The sequence below is a fragment of the Rhineura floridana genome, chromosome 4, assembly GCF_030035675.1.
Source record: "Rhineura floridana isolate rRhiFlo1 chromosome 4, rRhiFlo1.hap2, whole genome shotgun sequence".
NCBI lineage: Eukaryota > Metazoa > Chordata > Lepidosauria > Squamata > Rhineuridae > Rhineura > Rhineura floridana.
Genome location: NC_084483.1, coordinates 12,596,339 through 12,620,473, shown reverse-complemented (window position 1 = coordinate 12,620,473; position 24,135 = coordinate 12,596,339). Strand labels below are relative to the sequence as shown.

Below are 24,135 nucleotides of genomic sequence, written 5' to 3'. Positions count from 1 at the left end.
GTGGCGCTTAGGGGTTCAGACAGGGTTACTAATGAGTCTTGCACACAGTGCACAGTTTTATTTCTTTTTCTCCTCTCTCTTTTGGAGTTTAATGGCGAATCAAGGCCAAGGGAAGGTTCTATTACAGCTCGATTTTAAACTCCAAACGATGGAGACATCCCGGACTGGGTGATCGGGCACGAGAATATTCCCCTCTTTCCCTGGGGGACGGAGACCAGGATAGGAGCTCTTCCACTTTCTTATTTCGAGCCCTATTTGGTGTGGTTTCTCTTTTTATATATATATAAGCTTTTAAAAGCCCAACAAGTCTGCGTGTCAAGGCACAAGGGCTTCTGTGTGCAACTGAGCGCTGGGATTGTGAGAAATTTTAGGCTGCAAACCCAAAACGACCTCTGTCTTGCAGTATTGACACTGGAGTATATCTCTGTTGTCGTATACCATAGATGACACCCACAGCACACTACACACACGCACAAACTTGCACGATGCAGAATATGGTTGGCATTGGCACGGCATTATATATAGTTATTATTTTTCATTTTTCTTAAGAACAGCTACACTAGACTCCTGCCTTTCTCATTTTTGCCCTGAGTGAGAGGGGGAAAAATTCGAACGGAACCTGGCAGCTCCAGCTCCAGAAAATTGAATTGCGAGCTCTTTTCCTATCTACGCGATGCATAGACAGGATTTTCACCATAGAGTTGCCAAAGATTTGAGCGACGACATCCTGCGGCTACAAGGAATCGTCGAGTCTATGAAAGAATTATTCTCGACTATTTGTAACTTTCGGGGACGGAACTGGCAATCCCACCCCATGTATATGGTCTGCCTAGTAAACGTCGCAAGACGTCACCCTAAGAGTTGGAAACGACTCGCACTACAAGTGCGGGGACACCTTTACCTTCTTCATTTGTAACTTTCAGTTTTTACCGGAAGTTTAGGCTCTGTAAAAAAAAATTGGTCTAATTCTTGGATGGGTGCAGAACACCATCGTTCTACCTCTATATTTTGCAATGCAAGTAATCACGGGGGTTGGGGGAAGAGAGGAAGAAAGGCCGGCTTCCGTTCCTACAGGGTGTGTTGCTCATGCCGCCACCGGGCGGTGGGGAGGAGGGAAGGCAAAACGGGAGAGAACCTCCGGATTCCGCCTCATTAGCGCATGCGCGTGAACAGCAGTTCCTCTTCGCCCGGGAGCCGGCTTTGGAAGGGTGCGGAAATCTGGATGCGCGTGTCATGGAGGAGAGTCCGAGATCGGCCTCCGCTCACGTAATCCGCGAGGGGGACTGCGCCGTCCTCAAACGAGACGAGGTTTTCAAGGCGGTTGTTGTGGTGAAGCGAAGGTGAGGCTGCGATTGCTTATTGGATTTAACCAGCAAGGCTTGACACCCCTGACCTCAAACCGCTCTCGCTCTCAGCTTCCCTTTTCCCTGCTAAAATAGCGAGAGAGTCACTAGGTGAGGCAGAAACAGCAAAGGCTCCTGTGGTTACTTTGAAGTATAGCAAATGTTTATTCTGGCACAAGTTTTTCGGGGACTAGTAGAGCCCACTTCATCAACCTGGAACAGCTATTCGCTACCAACAGCAGGCCACAACGGAGAAGGGCCCTAAAACCCAGATTTGTCCCTGCATCTTTTCCGGCAGCACTATTGAGGGGTCTAATCACGTCATCTACAACGTCAGCTTCATTCACCTGCTCGTTTTCCAGTGCGATATTTTAAATGCCTTTCTGCAATTAATGAATCAGTGGATGCAAATTTGACATCAGAAATGGTGATATTCATGGAATAGGAGAACAGCTCAGTGTACCAAAATACTCTTATTAGTGATCTTAAGGTGGCTATCCTGGAATACTGTTTCTTTTAGCATCCTGAAATAATAGTCATTTGGTGAGGCAGATGGGAAGTTTGCTTTGTCATCATCCTTTGTGCTACGACAGGATTAACCCCAATATGCATCTTGTGCTCATATTGGTTGTTATTAACTGTATGTTAGAGTCATTGTGCATTTGAAGAAATGTATTTTGCTAGCAGAAGCTTATGTCAGACAATGTACTTGCAAGTGTAAAGCTGCGACTCCAAAACGAATTGTAACTTCTTTGTTTTTATTTCTTTTACTACAGTGGTTTAATGAATATGGCAAGCCACTGTGGAGTTTATAAGTGTGTGTAGTGCTTTATAGGGTAATAAGCAAGCAAGACTGGTTCCTGTCCCAAGGAGCTTACAGTTTTAAATTTGACACAGGCATTGGAGGGGAGGGCAAGCAGGGGACAAATATAGATTTCTCATCTGGGACGAAAGTGAGAAATCCAGGACTCTAGAAAATATGTCCTCATGAAAAATGTGATTTTTAAAAATGATAATGGAAAGTGAAACTAAAGTAACTGTTTTGCTTCTATGGAGGCATGTCGAACTTACTAAACTGTATAGTTAAAATAAATATCCCAAATGCCCACAACATATATTCTTGGCAGTGTAACAATATTTGCTTACATTTTAGCCTGCACTTAAATGGACATTAGTCTATTTAGTTTTTATTTATTTATTTATTTATTGTACTTACATACTGCCCCATATCTGAAGCTCTCTGGGCGGTTTACAGTTTTGGGTGCTTTTGTGGTCCTTCGGAGGTTAATATCCTGCAGAATTCATGTTACTTTATTGTTAACTTTTCTTTTAGAAAAATTATTTTTGAAAAACAGTGGTTCTGTCTGGATAATGCCATTGGGCATATCTATGGAACAACATTTGAAGTGACCAGTGGTGGGAGCCTTCAGCCAAAGAAGAGGGTAGAAGAGACTACCACAGGTAAGAGGAAACCAATTTTGTGGCAGAGGTATGGTGTGTGCAGTTCTGTGTAATAGTTTTGGCACATCTCCTGGTCAAAGTGCATCCTCTGTGTGGGGAAATCCTCCCAATCCAGCTAGAATATGTTAAGCTTTTAGACTAGGCTTTTTTGTTTTTTATGTACGTGTGTGTGTTGTATAGAGTTAGCATTGATTCAGCTGTGCTATTGTAAGTCTGTTCTTCACATTTCTTGTAATATTTCACAAATCTGTATATGCTTTTTTTTTAGAAACAAAAGAAGCGGGTACAGATAATCGTAATATAGTGGATGATGGAAAGTCTCAAAAACTGACCCATGATGATATAAAGGCTTTGAAGGATAAAGGCATTAAAGGACAGGTAACTAACAATTGTGATTCCCATCCTTCTCTGATGGTTATCTAACATACTCTTCTGACTGTGTGTTCCAAGGCTGGGTAGTTTGTTTAATCTGATGGAATCTGATCATACCTCAGCCATGTAACATTGTGTCACAAGGCTGGAACATAAAAAACTCTGCCGTTTCCCACATGCACATCGCTGCCTGTTTTTTTCCATGGAGGGAGATGCTTTGTGCTTTGAAAACCAGTTTTCTAGGCATTGCACCTAAGTAGAATCCATTCTAATGTAAAAACAGCATGGACATGATCCCTCTCCTCCCATCCGTGAAACTCTGTGCCACTAGAATGTTGAATTAGCATGATACTCTCTTTCCTCTTTGGCAGCTGCTCTCCAGTGTCTTCGGTAGAGGTTTTCCCTACCACCTATTACCAGCCACTTAAACAAAGGTGGCTCCTGGGATTGAACCTGAGACCTTCTGTATGTGGCCATAACTTGAAAGGAAAGGGCGTTTCATTCAGTCATCAGAAAACCCAATGGTTCTGCTTCTCCCCTTGGGGATCCCTGCTCATTTCAATTGTCGCATAAGTAATCTGGCTGCTGGGGGCCTGGGGAGGAGCAAAGTCCCTAGATTGTTTGTTTTTTGACTGAATGTATGCAAACATTCTTCTCTCCCCCAAGCCCTGAGGACAAGTATAAGTATATGCTAACCAAAACAGGTAATCAACCAGCCATACTAGTTTTCATTAGACATCACTTGCATACTCTGGTTTTAATGTGAAAACTTTTTTTCAGATAAGTGTAATGTGTGGAAACAATGCTTAAACATATCTCTCTTAAAGGAAATAGTTCAACAATTGATAGAAAACAGCACCACATTCAGAGACAAGACAGAATTTGCCCAACATAAATACATCAAGAAAAAGAAGAAAAAGTAAGTTGCAAATTAGAAAGCAAGAGCAATATCTTGCAGATTACAAATCATCTGTGCTTGCTTTGAACACAGTTGCTGTGATTTGCTTACAGATATGAGGCAGTTATTACAATCGTAAAGCCATCGACACGTATTCTGTCAACAATGTACTATGCAAGGGAACCAGGAAAAATCAAGTAAGGCTTAATTTATTTCAGTCATATGGGAAACCTGCTATGTTGAACATGGGAAACTTTCCCAGAAAGAATGTAATCAGTAATCTGCTGTGTGGATGCATGTTAAAAATCATACATTCTTTACCTGGGTACGGGCAGCTTTTTCCTTGTTTTCAGTAAGTTCTACAAGAGTAAACCTTAAAGCCAACGCTTGGTAATTGTTATGCTGATTATGGCCCGGTTTGAATGTAACACTAAGGCAAACCATAGTGCAAACGAGTAAACTTACTGGCTCCCAGAGAGGAACTGCTCCCTTATCATTGTGCTAAGCTAAAACATAGTTTGGTTTAGCTTGTTGCCCAAACTCGGGCTCGTAGTTGATTCTCTTTGGACAAACCATGAGCTGAAACCAAGCTTTGTCCAAACGCTGGCTACATGTAATAGCACTATTTTATTTGTTGCCTTTGTTGTTTATAGCTTGATTTGTATTACTGATTACTTCAGCCAGCACCTAAGACAGTAACTGGTTGTCTGAATCATAGATTTGGACAGACCAAAAAGCAGTTTAGACCAACTCCTTATTGTGAATCAGGGCAGGCTGTCCACTAGCCCATGCACAGAGCAGGATGGCTTGATCTTAAATGCTTGAGAGGATTGATTTACATCAGTGATTTAAATAAATCTTCCATTTTATAATCCATGTATTAATTGGTTACTTAATAAAGTATTCGGATTGGAACCAGCGTGTTCCTCCTATGAACAGAAGGACTTATTGCATTCATGAAAAGGACTGAGATCCGGCAGAACCTCAGCAGAGGTTCCTGCTAAAACAGGAAAATATGTCCCCCAACACCAGAGGAAGATGGGAGGTGATTTTTGCCAGTTTCTTCCCCTTCCTCCCTGTAGCCCCCAGCTCTGCCTTCCACACTGTCTTGGAGGGCCCCCTAACTCCAGAGCAGCTTTTTGGGAAGCAGCAAATGCAAGGAGAAATATACAGAAATGCTTCCCCTTGCCCCCAAATCATCAGCAGGAACTTCTTGTGTGAGGGGCTTCACTCACAGGAATGCTGGATCAAGCCTTAGTTAGTAATGAACTAGAGGCTATTACCTTGGAGCATAATCCAAAATCTTTGGTCATGAAGTCTGCCTGTCTTTTGCACTATAGAATTTATATTGTCTTTGGAGATACTGGGAGGGGGGAGGGGGATTATGAAAACAGCAGTTTTTTCTTTGGTTCTCTTTGTACAAATGCAAGCATGCTAAGTTAGATCATTTGAGGGCTAAGGATCGAAAGAACCATGGAGGTAGCTCTGTGAGGCCCAAATGGCTGTATGCTTCATGATCTCTTATTCCATGCCAGATTGGCAAATGGCTTGTGCAACCAAGGAAGTTTGTAATCTCTCTGGGAGTAGAGGGCAGGGTGTTGGCTGATCTGTGGGGGGGAAGTAAAAAATTCCCCAACACTGCTGCAAGTTGTATGTTGAGCCTGCACAGCCCTTTGGATCATGGCCTAAGTGCCCGGAGCATTCCAAAAGCAAAAGTTGATGGCTGCTGGACTGAAAAGTTTTTGTACGTGCCCATGCTGTTCAGGCTGATAGTTATAACAAAAGGATAGGGTTAATAATCATGTTATCGTATTGTCAGAGCTTGGAAAAGTTACTTTTTTTGAACTACAACTCCCATCAGCCCAGTCCATTGGCCATGCTGGCTGGGGCTGATGGGAGTTGTAGTTCAAAAAAGTAACTTTTCCAAGCTCTGCTTATTGTATACCAAAACTGGTATAACGGAAAGCTCAGAACTACAGCAAACTGAGTCCCAAGTGACTACTGGAGAGCAACAGGTCTGTTCAGTTGTGTGTGCTCAGAACATGCGGAAAAAATTAAATTGCTCATGATTTATGCATACAGTTCTATGCAATGTGGACTTTTCTAGCAGGGTGGTTCCCTTACTGCACACTCTCGTCCTAGGAAGTGACAGCTGTCCCTTGAAAGAGAGAGAGTCGTGCCTGAGACCCATGCTTTGATAAGGGGCCACATGGAAAAGTAAATCTTTGCTAGAATATTAACATAGTTTGGAACTGCAGCTTTGCTTTGTAATCTGTTGAGAATGCCGCCCTCAGTTCTTCCTTCTGAGGACATCAACTCTCCAAATGTGTTGGTTCTTAAAAACCATGCACCTATTCTTGCAGGCTTCTTTACTATGTTTGTCTGTGTCTCTATAAGGTCTCTTCACATGAAATTTGAACCTTAGGAGGTTTGAGACAGGAGCCTTTACCTCATACACTCCCACCATCTACAATTCCAACAATATTCACAATTCCAACCATAATAAATGCATGACCATTGGGTCATGCTTATTATGGCTGATCTCTGAAAGTAGGGATTGTCCGGGGGCTATTACACGCTGGCCCCAGGGACATGGTAGAACCATCTGAGGCCTGCTGTAATGAATTTGCTAGGCACTTCCAGGATAAAATCTTTCGCATCCTCCAGGACTTAGACTCCAGTGTTATAGCAGGTGAATCAAGCGAGGTATCCAGAGCACAGTCTTGTCCCGATTTCTTGGATGAGTTTCCGTTGGTACAGCTTGAGGACGTTGACAAGGTGCTTGGACAGGTTCGTGCAACCATTTCTGTGCTGGATCTTTGCCCTTCTTGGCTAATAAAAGCTAGCAGGGATGGAACAGCCGGCTGGGCCAGGGAAGTGAATAATGCCTCTCTGCGAGAGGGGGTGGTCCCTGGCTGCCTGAAAGAGGCAGTAGTGAGACCACTCCTGAAGAGACCCCTGGACCCAGACAACCTTAATAACTATAGGCCGGAAGCAAATGTTCCATTCCTGGGCAAGGTCCTTGAACGAGTGGTGGCAGGCCAGCTCCAGACACTCTTGGATGAGACCGATTATCTGGATCCATTTCAGTCGAGTTTCAGGCCTGGTTTTGGCACAGAAAGAGCCTTGGTCGCCCTCTATGATGACCTCTGTCGGGAGAGAGACAGGGGGAGTGTGACTCTGTTGATTCTCCTTGATCCCTCAGGGACTTTCGATACCATCGACCATGGTATCCTTCTGGGAAGACTGGCTGAATTGGGAGTGGGAGGGACTGCATGGTTCCACTCCTACTTGGCGGGTCGGCTTCAGAAGGTGGTGCTTGGGGAACATTGTTCGGCACCCTGAACTCTCCAATATGGGGTTCAGCAGGGGTCAGTTCTGTCCTCCATGCTGTTCAACATCTACATGAAACTGCTGGGTGTGGTCATGCGGAGCTTTGGAGTGCGTTGCCATCAGTATGCTGATGACACGCAGCTCTATTTCTTCTTTTCATCTTCTTCAGGTGAGGCTGTCAATGTGCTAAACCGGTGCCTGGCTGCGACAATGGACTGGATGAGGGCTAATAAACTGAGGCTCAATCCAGACAAGGCTGAGATGCTGTTAGTGGGTGGTTCTTCTGACCGGATGGTGGATGTTCAACCTGTCCTGGATGGGGTTGCACTCCCCCTGAAGGAGCAGGTTCGTAGCTTGGGGGTTCTCCTAGAACTATCTCTGTCACTTGAGGCTCAGGTAGCCTTGGTGGCACGGAGTGCCTTCTACCAACTTTGGTTGGTGGCCCAGCTGCGCCCCTATCTGGACAGGGATAACCTGGCTTCAGTTGTCCATGCTCTGGCAACCTCCAAGTTAGATTACTGCAATGCACTCTACGTGGGGCTGCCTTTGAAGATGGTTCGGAAACTGCAGCTTGTGCAAAATGCAGTGGCCAGATTGGTAACAGGGACCAGACAGTTCAAACATATAAAACCGATTCTGGCCCGCTTGCATTGGCTGCCTGTATGTTTCCGAGCTCGATTCAAGGTGCTGGTTTTGACCTATAAAGCCTTACACGGCTTGGGACCACAATACCTGATGCAATGCCTCTCCCGACGCGAACCCACCCGTACACTATGGTCAACATCCAAGGTCCTCCTCCAGGTGCCTACTTGGAGGGAAGCTGGGAGTCTGGCAACAAGGGAGAGGGCCTTCTCAGTGGTGGCCCCCAAATTATGGAATGATTTTGCTGACGAGGTGCGCCTGGCACCAACACTGTTATATTTTTGGCACCAGGTCAAGACTTTCCTCTTCTCCCAGGCATTTTAGCATGTGTTTTTAAATTGTTTTTTTTAAAAATGTGTTTTTAAATTTGTATATTTGTTTTTAATGTTTTTAATTGTTGTAAACTGCCCAGAGAGCTTCAGCTATGGGGCAGTATACAAATGCAATAAATCAATAAATAAATCAATAAATTGATATTGTCTGGCATTGGTAGCCAGCCAAAAAATTGGATCTTGAATTTGACTGCACGCAGAGCTTCAGAATTGTTCATAAGTAAGAAGAAGTGTTCTGCTGTATGAGCCACTCTGAAGCCCAGCATGGACTGCAGGGGAAAATCCCTTCCCTTCTCCTGTGCTCTACATTGTCTGATTAAGAGATAAAGTTTTCCCTGCTGGATGTATTTGTAGATGTCTGTTCAGAAGTCCTATCTTTCCCTATAGTGTCTTTATCTCTCTTTTTTCATAAAAAGGTAGGACAAGTTCCAGTGGAGCACAAGAGGGCATCTGCCACCCAATGGGGATTCTTTTTTCTCTCCTTCTGCTGCAGCCCTCCCACACACATACCAGATTGGCTCTGAAGCAGATTTTGGGGGCACCCAAGGACTGCATGGGGACAAGAGAAACCAGAACTCCCATTGCATAAATGGGCAGATATCACTGGATGTCACCTGTAGGCTCTAACTAAATCTCTTTGATGATCTATTCTATATTTTATAGAAAGTCAGGACATAAATTTCAATATTAAAATTAAGATAAATTGCATTGGAGAGTTATAGGGGTTCCTTCGTTAGGGAAGGATACAGATTTCAAATGTTATAGGTAAATATTTTTTTAAAATTACAACAAGTTTAACAACAAAGAGAAAGAAAACATCAGCTCACATAAATAATACAATGAGTGTCCATACAGCCATCTCAGTTTAAACATAAAAGTTCGTAATGTGCCCTCCAAATGTCCTAACAGATATCCGAGTGAAATTGAAATGTATTCAATGTTTATAAGAAATGTATTCAAATGTAACAAGAACAGTAAGGTCCTTGGACCGTTGAATAAATGAGGATAGATTATGCAGCTATAAGTAAATCTTGGTGAGATTTATTCACAGGGTTTGGCCACCAAGATAAATACAATAAAATCTGTAATGCCATCTGTTGACGTGATGCAATCTTGCAACAATTTGTGTAGTCTCAGTGACCCCAGATTCCTGGATTTAGGAATTCCTTTCAAGTAAGCGAATTCTGAATGACTTGACCAGTTGTAGGTTATGTCAATCTAAGCCTATGTCATGATGGCATCAGTTAACTTTCCATTGTAAAAGTGAGGGCTGATACTAAAAATAGATCCATATGACTCACTACAGTGAAGGTTGAGTTAAGAATCAAATATTTAATGCTTATTTGTCTCCTTATTAATGGAGCTAAGATATTATTGCCAGTTTTCCTCTGTAGTCCTCTGTATCTAGACATTAAGGTTCTTAGCGTTATGACAAGTTGCCACTTGTCACACACAGTGTTTAGCAATCACATCACACTGAATCTCTGCAGTCTAACATTTTATTAGCATTTCCTTAACTTGACAATTCCTAGTTATAGTTTTTTTGTGTTTGTAACATGAAAGTGCGGAGCGAAAAGCAGAATTATGGGTTAATACCAGCAGTTAAGATTTTGTTGTTGATATTATTATTATTATTATTATCTTTATTTATACCCCGCCCTTTTTCCAAACTGGAATTCAAGGCGGCTTCCAGATAAAAACAAGTACACATCATTAAAAACATATAAAACATATAAACATATAAAATCAGCATTAAAGCAGGATTAAACTATTATGATGTTAAAACCAAATAGATATACAATTAAAATACTGCAACCCAATTTAGGAGCATACAATTAAAACAATAATCTACAGCACCCTCTTCAATCACTACCCTTAAAGCTTTCAGTTCCAAAGGCCTGCTGGAAGAAAAAAGTCTTTAGCTGTCGGCAGAAGGACTGCACAGAGGAGGCCATTCTTGCCTCCCTAGGGAGGGAGTTCCAGAACCTAGGGGCAGCCACCGAAAAGGCTCTGTCTCGTGTCCCCACCAGTCGTACTTGTGAAGGTATTGGGATTGTGAGAAGGGACTCTCCTAAAGATCTTAGGGCCCGGGCAGGTTCATATAGGGAGATACGGTCTGACAAATAGCCTGGACCTAAGCTGTATATGCTGAGAATAAAGTGAGCTTTGTTTTTCTAGCTATCTGCGATATGATACTTTAGCCCAAATGCTAACTTGGGGAAACATCCGTGCTGGCAACAAGATGGTCGTAATGGAAACCTGCGCGGGATTGGTCCTAGGTGCTATAATGGAGAGAATGGGAGGTAAGAATAGCAGGCTCACAATATACTTGGCATTTTGTTTTCTGAATGGGAACGTGATTTAAATAGTAACGCTTCTACGGTAGCATGTATTATGGAACCTTTTTTTAAAAATGTCATCTTATGTCTAAGGAGCTCATGCTGAAAAGCCACTCTCACAAAGAACATATTTGTACCAAAATACGAAGCTGCAAAAGAAGTTATTGAAGAATTCTCACTTTCCCCTCTCTCTCCCACGCTGCCCCCCTTTTCATTTTGTCTTGACTTTTGTGTACTAGGTTGGAGTAAGCAGTTGAAGGGAAATTTTAGAACTCCTATGTTTTTTATCAGCACTTTTGTTAGTTACTGATTGCTGGGGGTTAATAACTGTCGAGCATTTAATCTGTATCCAAAGAACTAATTTAGATGTGCCTCCTTGGGGCTGCTGAATGGATTTTATTTTTGTTTTTAATCAGTCTTTTGCTGGCCGCACCCCATGCCTATTGCAAACTGTTTTTGGGATTCAGTTCAGCTTCAAATCAGATTTACCACATGAGGGGGCAACTGTTCAGTACACAAGTCCAGAATCTAATCTCCTTTCAGTCTGTGCAAATCCCCTGTACTGCTTGCGGGAACAGGTCCTGTGTTGCTTGAGTTTTCATCATGTGGTTAATGTTTGATTGAATGTGTAAATTCACTCACGCACAGCTTGAGAAGCATTGTTTGAATTGAAACCCCTCTCTAAGTTTGCTTGTGTTGGTGCTTTCACTTGTGTAAACAGGGCCCACCTTAGGGGTGGGTGAGGTGGGTGGTCGCCTGGGGCACCTAGATGAGTTGAGGGGGGTGCCTAGCTAAGTTCAGTGGTTGTGTTTTTTCTAATGTACTATCTGCAGTGAGCTAGGGTGGCAAAATGCAAGGGTGCATAACCGCCCCCCACCCCCCAAGCTTTATAGCGTGTTTGTGTACTAACTACAAAAATGATCTTCCTTCACTTAGCTTTAAAGTATGTTTCTTTCTCAGTTTCTACTTTTATGTAATTTGAGCTAGGTAAAAATGTTACCAAGCACTTAGCACTTCAAATACTATAAGCGCTATAAAAAAAATAATATAATAAAGCCTTATGCTGTAAGAGGTCAGCTGGAATCCTTTTTTGATTATAACTTTTCTTTACTATTTTTAAAAATAATAGATACTCTAAAACGAAGAATGCTTACCAAAAGATAGGAACTGCTACAAAACAAAAAAATATTAAAAATAAAACCTGTAATAGCTGAGGAGGGAGTGTTGGAGCTCAGGGAGGAGAGCTTGCAGCAGAAGCCATTTTGTGTATATGCTGAACGTAATAAAGAGTGTAGGCGTACAACTCCATGGAGACAATAGTCAAGAAATCAGAAGAAGGCTAGGACTGGGGAGGGCAGCTATGAGAGAACTAGAAAAAGTCCTCAAATGCAAAGATGTATCACTGAAGACTAAAGTCAGGATCATTCAGACCATGGTATTCCCGATCTCTGTGTAGGGATGTGAAAGTTGGACGGTGAAAAAAAGCGGATAAGAGAAAAATCAACTCCTTTGAAATGTGGTGTTGGAGGAGAGCTTTGCGGCTACCATGGACTGTGAAAAAGACAAATAATTGGGTGTTAGAACAAATTAAACCAGAACTGTCACTATAATCTAAAATGATGAAACTGAGGTTATCATACTTTGGACACATAATGAGAAGACCTGATTCACTAGAAAAGACAATAATGCTGGGGAAAACAGAAGAAAGTAGAAAAGGAAGCCACAGACCTGACTTACAAGATCTGAACGGGGTGGTTTATGACAGATGTTATTGGAGGTCACTGATTGATAGGGTTGCCATAAGTCGTAATCGACTTGAAGGCACATAATAACAACAACACAAGAACTGGAGCAGAAGAGCACCAAATAAGAGGTAGCTCACTCTGGGCCTTTTTCATAGGCATTACTGGGGAAAGGCCTGGGAGTAGAAGGTCTGTTACACTGCTGTGTTTTGCAATCCTACACAAGCCGTACAACGTGGTAACAGTGCAGAGCTGCCAGGGAGGGGACAACTGGGACAACGTACCCCAGGCCTTCAGAAAACAAGCCCCCCTCGCCTCAGTCCCTGTGTGTACAATTGGCCCCTACTCTTATCCTGCCACATTACTCACCAGAATTCTTGGTATTTTGTTTAAAGTTTTCATAAAAAGAATCTCAGCATGTAATTGTAACATAATGGGACCTCTACCCAGCCATGTTGAAGTAAATATTTTACATAGTTGCATATAAATGTGATACATGCTAATTTGAGGCTTAAGCTGGCTGTAAAATGCATCCTTGGGAGCCAGAAGGAAGAGACCTGCTTATTAGCTAGGCGTATAGCCCAACTGTAAGGTAGTCTGAACCAGTCACAATAAGGTAAAATTTCTCTTTATGTCTGGGCATCAATAGAAATAAGATTGATCAGGCAGGCTTATGATTGGCCCAGGCCCCTATTACAGAGCTTGTTCTAAGGAGAGAAGGAACAGGAAATGCTTTAAGGAGCATTCTGTGGCAGAGTAGGCAGCCTGTTCTTGTTACAGAAAGAACAGAATGCGGCGGCTCGCCTGATTATAGGCAGCCGCCGGCGAGATCACATCACTCCAGTGCTGAAGGAGTTGCACTGGTTACCGGTTGTTTTCCGGGCCCAATTCAAGGTGTTGGTTCTGACCTTTAAAACCCTATACGGTTTCGGCCCAGTCTATCTGAAGGAGCGCCTCCAACATCATCAGGGATGCCGCTCAACAAGATCAGCCTCAAAAGGCCTTCTCTCTATCCCACCAGTTAAAACAGCTAGACTGGTGAGGACTAAGGAGAGGGTTTTTTCAATTGTGGCCCCCACTTTGTGGAATTCCCTCCCAAATGATCTCCGCCATGCCCCCTCTATGATGAGCTTCCGCTGGGCCTTGAAGACCTGGCTCTTCAGGCAGGCTTTTGATGTGGGTTAGGTTTTATTATCATTGGTTGAGATTGTTAACGTTTTAATGTATTTGTATGTTTTTATTTTGTACGTCGCCCAGAGTGGCTGGACAGCCAGCCAGATGGGCGACTAATAAATTTAATAGATAAAATTAGGAAACTCCAGGCCCACCGAAGAAGGAGTTAAAGTAGTGCATTAGTAATCACCATCTAAGATTTCCAGGCAAGGTGCCACTGGGGAGTAATTTCTCTGTGGCAGTTACCACAAAGAAAGGCATAGGAGTGGTGTGAAGCCAGGCCTTGAGGGAGGAATCCTGAGTGAGTGAGTAATGGAGAAGGCCAGCAGAAGGCCAGAACTAGAAGTCCTATGAGACAGCCCTAGAAAGCAGGAAGAAACTCTGCCAGAAGGGGTTTGGAATTTGGAGATATGCAGGAGAAGCACAACCCAACCCCTATTCCCTTATCTCCCTGTAAGAAAAAATGAACAATACAGGAATACCCTGCATTAACGTACGCAATGGGTCCAGAGCGAGTACGTAAACCGAAAATGTACTTAAAGTGAAGCACTACCTTTTTTCACTTGCGCCGCCACTGTGCCACCTCTCCTTCACGCAGAGCCTCAAAGCCCCACGCTAAAGCCTCTGCTGCGGCACTGCGGCGCCCCCCAGCTGATTAGCGGTCGTGGAATCGCGTCTCTTTCCACCACCCCCACGCACCGAAAGAATAGGCCACAACCAAAGGTTAAGTGTCCGTTCTTGCGAAGCGAGCGTACGTAAACAGGGGAATGGTGCTACTGTAAGTATGTCTGTGCTCGCAAGTGTCCTTAAAGTGAAGGTTCATATAGCGGGGTATTCCTGTATCTATCATTCTGCTTGATTTCAGGGCAAGGAGGAACTGCAATTATTGCATGCATGTAGTAATTCTCACATGTGGCCCCCAGCTTTGTACACACATGTAGGGGTCATTTTAGGGGCCAGCAGCAGGGCCCCCAACATCGCACCTGCACCAGGCCCCATAAACTCTCTGGGTGACCCTGCAAAGCTGATCACGAGGGGGGAGGCGCCAAAGGCATTCCTTGAACCACACTATTTACCCTAGGGCTGATCCCATGTAAATCATAGCCTAATGAACATTCAGGTATGAACTAGGCTTTATTTGGCAAACCTAGATGTTTGTTATGTTGACTCTGGACCATGCTTGCAGGTTATGGATCCATTATTCAAATGTATCCCGGAGGAGGACCCATTAGAGCAGCCACAAGCTGCTTTGGATTTCCAGAATCCTTTTTCCATACGCTGTATGAGTTCCCTCTCAGCAAAGTGGACAGTCTTCTCTCTGGAACATTTTCTTTAAAGAAACTGCCTTTAGAATCTGAAGAGAATATGACAGTGGTTGAAGACAGCAATGGATCAGCAGATGACAAGCAACTTTCCATGCAAGGCACAGATATGGAATGCAGTGCTGAGATAGCTGTGGAGGGCAAGCAACGTGAAGAACAAGAAATAATGGACATTCCAATGGAGGCTGAAGCATTTGAAGATAATAAAGCAAAGGGAACAGTAAGAATCTCCTGACTTAACTTTTAGACACTGTAATTAAGGAAATGTTGCTATTTTAGAAGTAATCCCAGTGTTTTCTTATGTTTCATTCAGCTTCCTTCAGGTTTGCAACTTCCGTTCACTTAAAGCCTTCTCAGAGGCACTTTATAGCTTCAGTAACTATTGGAATGGTTACTGTATGATGTCAACTGTCTCAAAAGATTTCTGATGATGTCTTTGAGTTTATTCACACTTGCAAGTATTAAGAATCATATGTATATTTACCCACAGCACCAGAATAATGTCAAGTTTTGTGATATGCCCTCTTAAGTAGTTTGTGTTTTTTATGATGTGAAGTCATCCGTAGATTGTCAATCAAGATCTTAGGTCTTTCTGTGCTAAATCAACAGATGTTTGAGTTAGAACATAAGGAAGATTGCGCCAGTGCATTTTAATGCCATTCAGCAATTGCATTTTGTGACCACCAAAGATTTTTGAGGTGGTCTAATTCAACATGAAAATGGATTGCCTTCAAGTCAGTCCCGACTTATGGCTATCCTATGAATAGGATTTTCATGGTAAGCGGTATTCAGAGGGGGTTTCCCATTGCCTCCCTCTGAGGCTAGTCCCAGCTGGCTAGGGCCTGCTCAGCTTGCCACAGCTGCACAAGCCAGCCCCTTCCTTGTCCGCAACTGCCAGCTGGGGGACAACTGGGCTCCTTGAGACTATGCAGCTTGCCCACGGCTGCACAGGTGGCAGGGCACGTAACCCCTGAGCCACTCCCTGTGGGGGTGATCTTTAGCTGGACCTTGACACCCAGGAGACACGAGTGGGGATTTGAACTCACAGACTCTGGACTCCCAGCCAGGCTCTCCTCCCCACTGTGCTATACCAGCTGTTCTAGTTCAACATACCTTAATATAAATTATTAAAACCTTAGAGTCAAGATATCTACTTTTGGTAGTCCATTGAGGGTGTTCCCAGTGGAAGCAGTGGAGCACATCTTGCCTCCTGCGATAAATCTAGTTTGTGTGAGCTCTCTGTGAATAGCTCTTTAAATTCAGACACTGAAAGAGAAAGCATCCTACAAAAGATTTGTTGCCTATATACTTGCACCCACAAAGTTGTCTAAATGAATTTGCTTTAGAGCTGCATGTTTGTTTCGCCCCTTAAAATCTCAAAATATATTGTTGTTCTTTTCAGACACATGACAAGCAAAAGAAACAAGAGGAGAGGAGGAAAAAGCTGATGGAAACTGCTGCTTTATTGAAAGATAAAGATGCTGATGGGTAAGTTTGATGACCTAACGCTACACATTTTGGCAGAAGTGCTTCACTTTGTTCCCCAAACTAAAAACAAATTGTGCAAGTACCCGACAAAGCATATGGGTCTATCCTTACGCTATCAACTTTGTCCTGAATTGTGGCTGTTTCAGTGCCTAGTATTGTCCATCTTGCTCTTTCACTTCGCCCATGTTGTACAACTTGCAACTTCTTTATTCTCCCCTCACCAACATCACTGTCTTTCCTCACTGTACGATTCTTCATCAAATCCTTTCCCTTCCCATCCAATTTTCTAATACTACCGATACTGTGATCTAGGATGCCAAAGCAGTCTGTAACCATAAAGTAGAGTGAGCCAGGGATAATTTGGATCAAAGACAGGAAGAGACCAGAGCAAAAGAAAATCATGCATCAAAGAAATATGTAATATTTGGGTTACAAAATCCTTCAGGAGCTCCATTCTTATATTGTTCAATCCTGAGTGCACAAAAAACTTAAAACAACTAATTTCTAAACAGTTCTGGTCATTTTCTGGCCCAGGCCTTATAATTGTTAATATTTACTGGAAATTATGGAAAACTGGGATGAAATGGGATTGTTCGTTGGAGGCTTGGTTCTTAGTAAATGTTAGAAATTATTTAATCGCAAAGCATATATTTATACCACAGCAGTTGTCATCCCATACTGGTAAATGGTTGAAGTTCCTCCTGAAATTTGGACATTTTCTGGGAGTTACTACTTTGCCCTTGAGATTTCCTGGTAAATGTTAGCTTTTATGATATTTTACACTGGCTTTTTAAAAAACCTTAATTAAAGGAGCGAGTGGGCCTACATCAATGAATGACAACCACCACTAGTCAAAGAGCTTAATTTCACTTCTGGTGACCAGATGCATACTGCAGGTGGAAGCTGAATGCTAATGGAAGTTTATCAATCACTTGAAGGAGGCAACAGCCCATACAGAGCAAGTAACAATATTCAAACTTCAGTTATTCAAATGTATCTTCCCCAAAAACCTCTGCTACAGGCGCTGGACAGCCCCATGACTGATTATTTTCACAGGCATTGCAGACATCCTCTTCAAAGAAGTTATTTCAGATAGATCGCTAATGTCTCATAACCCATCTTCATTCATTCATTTATTCATTCATTCATTTAAGAATTTATATCCTGCCCTTCCTCCTGAAGGCGTCCTACGAGAAGGGGAATAAAAGGAAAACCTAGCATGTGCATAAATACTTGCTTGAGCTCCAAAAATAAATGTACCTGCAGTAACACTTGAAGACTTTTTCATTCTAAGCTGTATTCTGCATATCTGGTTGTTGTAGACAGTTTGGATTTGAGACTTCAGGCAAGACAGATTCCATCACCAATGGTGTTATTTTCACAGGCATCACATACCCAATCATCATCAAGATAAAGTTAACCAAATGATTGTGCTATGTTTGAAGTGGATGTCCACAATCCTATATATAATGCCTGTGAAAATAATGCCATTGGTGATAGGATTTCATCGTATCACAGAATAGTAGAGTTGGAAGGGGCCTATAAGGCCATTGAGTCCAACTCCCTGCTCAATGCAGGAATCCAACTTAAACCATACTCAACTGGTGGCTGTCCAGTTGCCTCTTGAATGCCTCCAGTGTTGGGGAGCCCACCACCTCCCTAGGAAATTGGTTCCATTGTCGTACCGCTGTAACAGTTAGGAAGTTTTTCCTTCTGTTCAGCCAAAATCTGGTTTCCTTTAACTTGAGCCCATTATTCGGTGTCCTGCACTCTGGGATGATTGAGAGAAGATCCTGGCCCTTCTCTATGTGACAATCTTTCAAGTACGTGAAGAGTGCTATCATGATGATATGAGGGGAGACATAAGACTATTGAAGATACGATACAACTATTAGAGCTAACGTGCATCTGCAAAACCACCTCTGGGGAAGACCTAGGAAGGCTGTAGCTTAGTGGTAAAGCTCATCTTTTGCCAACTGGAAGGTCCTTGGTTTGTTCCCTGGCTTCTCCTATTAGAAAGGATTACATAACGTATCTCATACTGATATCTCCCCTCAGTCTCGTCTTGCCTGAGGAGCAAAGATCTTTTAGAAATAAATGTTTCATGGATTTTTTCACTACAGAAATGAAACTCTACAAATTTAGGCTCATTGAGGAGGCTCATTAACCTGAGTTTTATCTGCTGCATCTGGGCTGCGAGTGTCTCCCGAGTGGCTTGCAAATTTTCACATGCAGGAAAAATGCAGCTGAAAGTGAAATATTCTGGCCTTTCCTAGTGCTAAACTCCTGCTTCAACCACATCATCATCAACAAAGGGATAATATGCTTTGTCAGAGATTGCCTTTTCTTATTTCAGTTCGGCTTACCCAGGCAAATATTAACTGATCTTATGATATTTTAGGAAACACAGCTAATCTGCGTACAACTTTCTGTTGCAGTTTAATTGTTGCCAGTCGATTTCATCCAGCACCTTTATTACTCTCGTTATTAGAATTTGTTGCTCCCTCGAGGCCTTTTGTTGTCTACTGCCAATATAAAGAGGTGAATGCAATACATTTTCTTTTTATTATCCTTCTGAGTTTTCAGCAAGTTCATTTAACTAATTTTTCTTCTCCTAGCCGTTACTGGAATGCTATACAAAACTGAGAGAGAAAGGCGGTGTCATTAATCTGAAACTTTCAGAGACATGGTTACGAAACTATCAGGTAAGAATTGCCAATATTGTGGGAAAATGGAAGCGAGGGTAGGAAAGTGTGGAACAGAAAATTGTATCTATTAGCTTTTCCCCCTCCTCCTCCCCACCCATCTTTCAACCCTAAAATGGGTAAAACATAGAAATTAAGCATTCTGATGTTTAACTTAGCACCACTCTCAGAAATGAAATGTCACTTTTAGTCCAAATCGGGAAAAATCCTTAACTTGATAAAGCTAAATCTGCCTTCTGGTTTCATGAGTAACTGGGAATATGAGCAGAAACACAAATCTCAGTTTAAGATGGCAGAAACTTGTGTTTTTCTGGTAAATAAGTCTCAATAGTTTGTACCGGGAGGCTTTTTCTCATCAATAAAGAATTGTTATTGAGGGGTTATATGGTGCAGGATCAATAGCACAATGACTCAGAGGTTGAGTTTAGCTTACTTAAAAGTATCTCAAAACATGCTCTTCACAAAATATTTACCAGAAATTCAAGGATTATAACTAACTACATTGTAAAATGACTAACTGAATAATTTGTGTGTCAGCTGAATAACTAAAATATCAGAAACAAGTATTCTGGCCCAATCTCTTCCCATGCATTTTTAGCTGTTCTTCACTTTGTAAACATGGGGTGGAATTCAATGCTAGTCCTACTCAGTAGATCCATTGAGGTTAATGGACATGACTAACTGAAGTTCATTAATTTCAATGGGTTTCTGAACGGAACTTAGTGAATACCACCCACGGGGTTTAATGGAGTTTCTTCGGGTCAGACCTTCTTGGAGCTGCTCAGGAGTATCGTAATATGCAGGGTGGCACTGACAACGTATTCCAAAAAGGACTTTTAAAAAGTTTTGGCATCTATATTGTCAGGTTCGTGGAAGAATTTGAGAGACTAGAAATGGCATTTTAAGCAACATGTTAACGGGAAGATAGAAGTATTGCAGGTTAGTTAGTTCTTCCTGATAACTCCGTTAGCTTTTCTAGGTAGAGGACTCAGACTTTCAAAGCTATACAGGTTTAAAAGGGGGTTAACATAGACATAAGGCTATTGAAGATACGATACAACTATTAGAGCTAACGTGCATCTGCAAAACCACCTCTGGGGAAGACCTAGGAAGGCTGTAGCTTAGTGGTAAAGCTCATCTTTTGCCAAATGGAAGGTCATTGGTTTGTTCCCTGGCTTCTCCTATTAGAAAGGATTATGCCTCTCTCAAAACCTCTTTCAAGCCACTGCTCATCAAAGTAGATGCTCCTGGGGTAGGTGGACCAATGTTCTGACTTCGTGTAATGTAGCTTTTGTGTTCTTTCATTCTTTGACAATAGCTGCTGTGTGGAAAAATGTACCAGGATTTATAATGAGGTAGTTAATATGTAATGCTAAAGTGTGGTTTAGCACTACATGGATGAGCCACAGTGAGTCGCAAAGACACTTCCTGCATTTGCTGTCACTTTGAAGGAATCTTGGCATAGCATTATGTACAAACCAGAAGGCCTGGTTTAAAAATAAGCAGTGGTTGGTCACTAGATGACCCAGCTTTGAAAACTGGCTTGTTTAGAAACTGGTTCACGTTACAGCACTACACTGACATACTTTGAAACTGAAAGTAGACACAGGAGGAAGAGGGGGGAGCACACAAGACTCTGGTTCTTTGAGAATCTTCCACATAGCACTCAAGCATCGTTTGGCATTACATGTGACCTAGCGCAGTGTGTTTTCTATAAAGGTCTTGACCATTTTATGAAACTTCTTGGATATGCTGGGGATACTATGACAAATCTTGCCTATCGTTTGTAGCAATGGCTGACTTACAACTACAGGTGTCGGATTATGTTGTAGAATTACACATCTGAATTCAGTTTAGAACTAAAGGACTCATCAGCCTTGCAGAAAAAAATGTATTGTTGCTGCTTAAACTATTCCATATAATCATGGTTGCGTGCCATTTCGTCCTTTGCAAAGGTCTTGCCAGATCGAAGTCATCCCAAATTAATGATGAGTGGTGGCGGTGGGTACCTACTGACAGGAATCACCGTTATCAATGAGAGTATAAAATCCGGTGACTGCTCAGAAGAGACAGATGAAGAGCCGACGTCTAAAAAACGTAAACTTCAAGAACACCATTAACATGAAGAAACTGTTTTTTTAGGACACGAATGATCCTCGTGTGCTGTTGCTAACTGTGTTTAAGAGCACAAAGAAGTGCATTTTCCAACTCTATTGCAGAGAAAGTTATCCATTTTAAGTGGGATTGAAGAGGCAGTATAGCATTCGAATCCTTTGCTGTCCTATCTAACGCATACACTGATAGTGCCATAGCGTCAAAAATGTATTCTAATGTTCAAACAGTGAAAGACTTCAGGATACAAGACTAACGTTTCCTGGAGTTATTGCAAAAATTGACTGAAACTTCAGTCCTGTTCTCTTTCCAAGTTTTGTTTTAGTTCAAATCCTGTATTTATAACACCACTGCAGCTTATCTTGGTTAAAATCTGTTTTCTTTTTCTAATTTAAACTCTTGAAATAAATTTGTTATTACTAAGTGAAATGGTATTGTGAAATCATGCAGGATGGGTAAAACAGGATTGACACTAGAAAATTGTGTGTTTTATCTGTTCTGCATACAAAAACTAAGAAACATCAGGTACATGTTTGTTAATTTTAAAATAACAATGGGTTGTATCCAACATTAAGCATACATAGACTAGACCCATTGAAATTAATGGATGTGACTAACTTAGGTCCATTAATTTCAATGGGTCTGTTCAGTATATTTTCACTTGCTAATTTTTTAAAAATGAAAATTGGTTTCTATCTTCTGCTTTCTAACATGCCATAACTGTATATTGTTATGTAGGATTCATGATCTGTAAACCTTCATTTCAATAAATTCTAAGGGTTTTTTTGTTATAATATGGGCTGCTGCCCTGGCTCGCTTCACTCGCCTTCCCCACTCCCCCCACAGATCACGAAAGCTGCCCCCTTCCCCCCCCGTGGGTCGCCAAAGCTGCCCCTTTTGTAAGTGCCATGCTTACAAAAGATAGATATAGAAAGACAAGATACTATCTTTTCTTTTAAGTGTGAAAGTGTTGGTAGTGTAGAAACATGAACATATTTTGCGAGCTGCAATCACCCATGGGGCTGTCTGAAGGATCAGGGCAGTACATAACACTCTGAAAACACAGCTCAGAAGTAAGGGTGCATGTTTTTGAACTGAATCTAGAACATTTAATAGAAGTAAATGTTAAAATGCATGCATATCTGGGTGCAGGTTTCCTTTTAGGAAAATGCTTTCATCACTGCTTACACATTTCTCCATATCCTATTGCAGCTTTAAGAACGGAGCATCTGATTTCACCAACTGGCAACCCTTTCTAACGCTGTCTGGGCATCTATATATTCAGACCAGCCAACTATGTTGGCTCTCCCAAGGCTGCTTGTTCAAAGCAGTGGCAACAGAAGCAAATTTATCATTACATATCGCTGTGTTGCCTTTGAACAATGGGTCCATCAAGAATTTAGCAACAAGGCTACAGCGGCAGTCACTTGGTTATTGCTTCAGTCTCTGCTGTTGCTACCATTTCATATGTTGTCATGGGTTGGGTGTTAGAAGGAGAGCAGATGTGGCCACAGGTGAGCCACAGTTTCACACATTCCTGCAGCCTATCTGCTCAAGTGGGGCCTTTTGATGGCTGGCTGAAGGAGGTAGGAAGCCCTTCCCTCCCTTTGTCATTCCCCATGAAGAAACTCCAAAACCATCTGCTGTCATCTCAATTGGCCTAGAAAGACACCTGCTTAGGCAAATTAGCACCAATTTATTTCTTCAGCAAACAGATGAAGCCCTGTCTTGGTCCCTAACACACATGCTGTTTCTGCAACATAATGTGGTGGGAATTCTCAGCAAGTCTTGAGACCCTAGGCTTCCATGCCCAACCCTCCTCAAGTGGCAGAGGTTACTATTGGTGGTAGATAAGTGATTGTGTTAAGTCAGAGGTAGCCAATGAAGAGCCTTCCTGTTACTGCTGGACTCCAACTCCCATCACACCTGACCATGCTTGCTGGGGCTGATGGGAGTTGTAGTTCAACAGCATATGGAGGCTGCCACTTTGGCTAACCCTGTTTTTCAGAGGCCAAAATGAGAGTATAAGCTTGGCTCTTTGTCAAACACAGAGTTCTGGTAGTTGTGTAATATGTAAGCTGCCTTCAGCGCATCAGGAGAGAAAAGCTGGGGTATAAATGCCCTAATAGAATCACTGTCTTCCTTGGAATTTTGTCTGCTTTTTTATGGTTGCTAATAAAATGTTGCATTAGGTTTTCCATCAATGAGTGATGTTTTCTTATATGCCAACCTGGAACCTGATTTGATATAGGGACAATACAGAAATGTTTTTTAAAATAAAACAGGGAACTTCCCCCCCAACCCTATTTTCAACTAGTCCCCAGAACCTTCCATTCCACAGCATATTCCATTCAGCAGGGGCTGGGAGCTGCTAAGGGGGGGAGGAGGTTTAATTAGCTTTTGCCAGCTGCCTTCCCTGTGTCTTTTTTCAGGATCTGACCCAGTGACAGTGCCCTTTTGGATAGAGCTAATTGTAAAGGGATACGGCAAGACTTCATTTTCTTGATAGGCGGGTATTATCTGGCTATAAGCAAGAATGCCCACTTTTTTAGGGATATAATGAAGCCTGAAGCAAAGTTGAACTCGGGAGGGGGACTGGCTAGATCATTTTTGGCTTTCTGAGTGTCTTATGCTTCTCCGAAGGCTCTAACAATTATATTCATAGTTGTGTGACAATTTGCGTGTCTGATACTTGCCAACAAAACCCATGGCTCAGTAGTACCATATGCAGCTGCTGCCAGACCTCTGTATGAATGCAATGACCAAAGCAAAAAATGACCTTTACGTGAAGCCAGGTAGTGCCTTGTGTGAAGTGGCACCTTTTTGCACAGTGAAAGCACAGGAGGCCTTCTTCCTAGATCGTATTTTCATGG

General features: G+C 42.3%; 1 protein-coding gene across 2 annotated transcripts; it reads left to right on the top strand.

Annotated features, from left to right (window-relative positions):
• Positions 1–1,130: 1,130 nt before the first annotated feature.
• TRMT6 (tRNA methyltransferase 6 non-catalytic subunit) lies at positions 1,131–23,440 on the top strand. Of its 2 annotated transcripts, XM_061622502.1 has the most exons (11): positions 1,131–1,340; positions 2,677–2,804; positions 3,073–3,182; positions 4,004–4,095; positions 4,188–4,271; positions 10,560–10,684; positions 14,822–15,177; positions 16,360–16,445; positions 18,884–18,986; positions 19,064–19,150; positions 21,106–23,440. In XM_061622502.1, exons 1-11 carry the CDS (start codon positions 1,234–1,236, stop codon positions 21,268–21,270), a joined length of 1,443 nt encoding a protein of 480 aa, XP_061478486.1. In that variant the 5' UTR covers positions 1,131–1,233; the 3' UTR covers positions 21,271–23,440. The 2 variants fall into 2 exon arrangements, 1 of the variants encoding a protein (XP_061478486.1); XR_009762113.1 differs by lacking the exon at positions 18,884–18,986 and having other exon boundaries at positions 1,132–1,340; positions 21,106–21,194.
• The last annotated feature ends 695 nt before the right edge of the window (positions 23,441–24,135 follow it).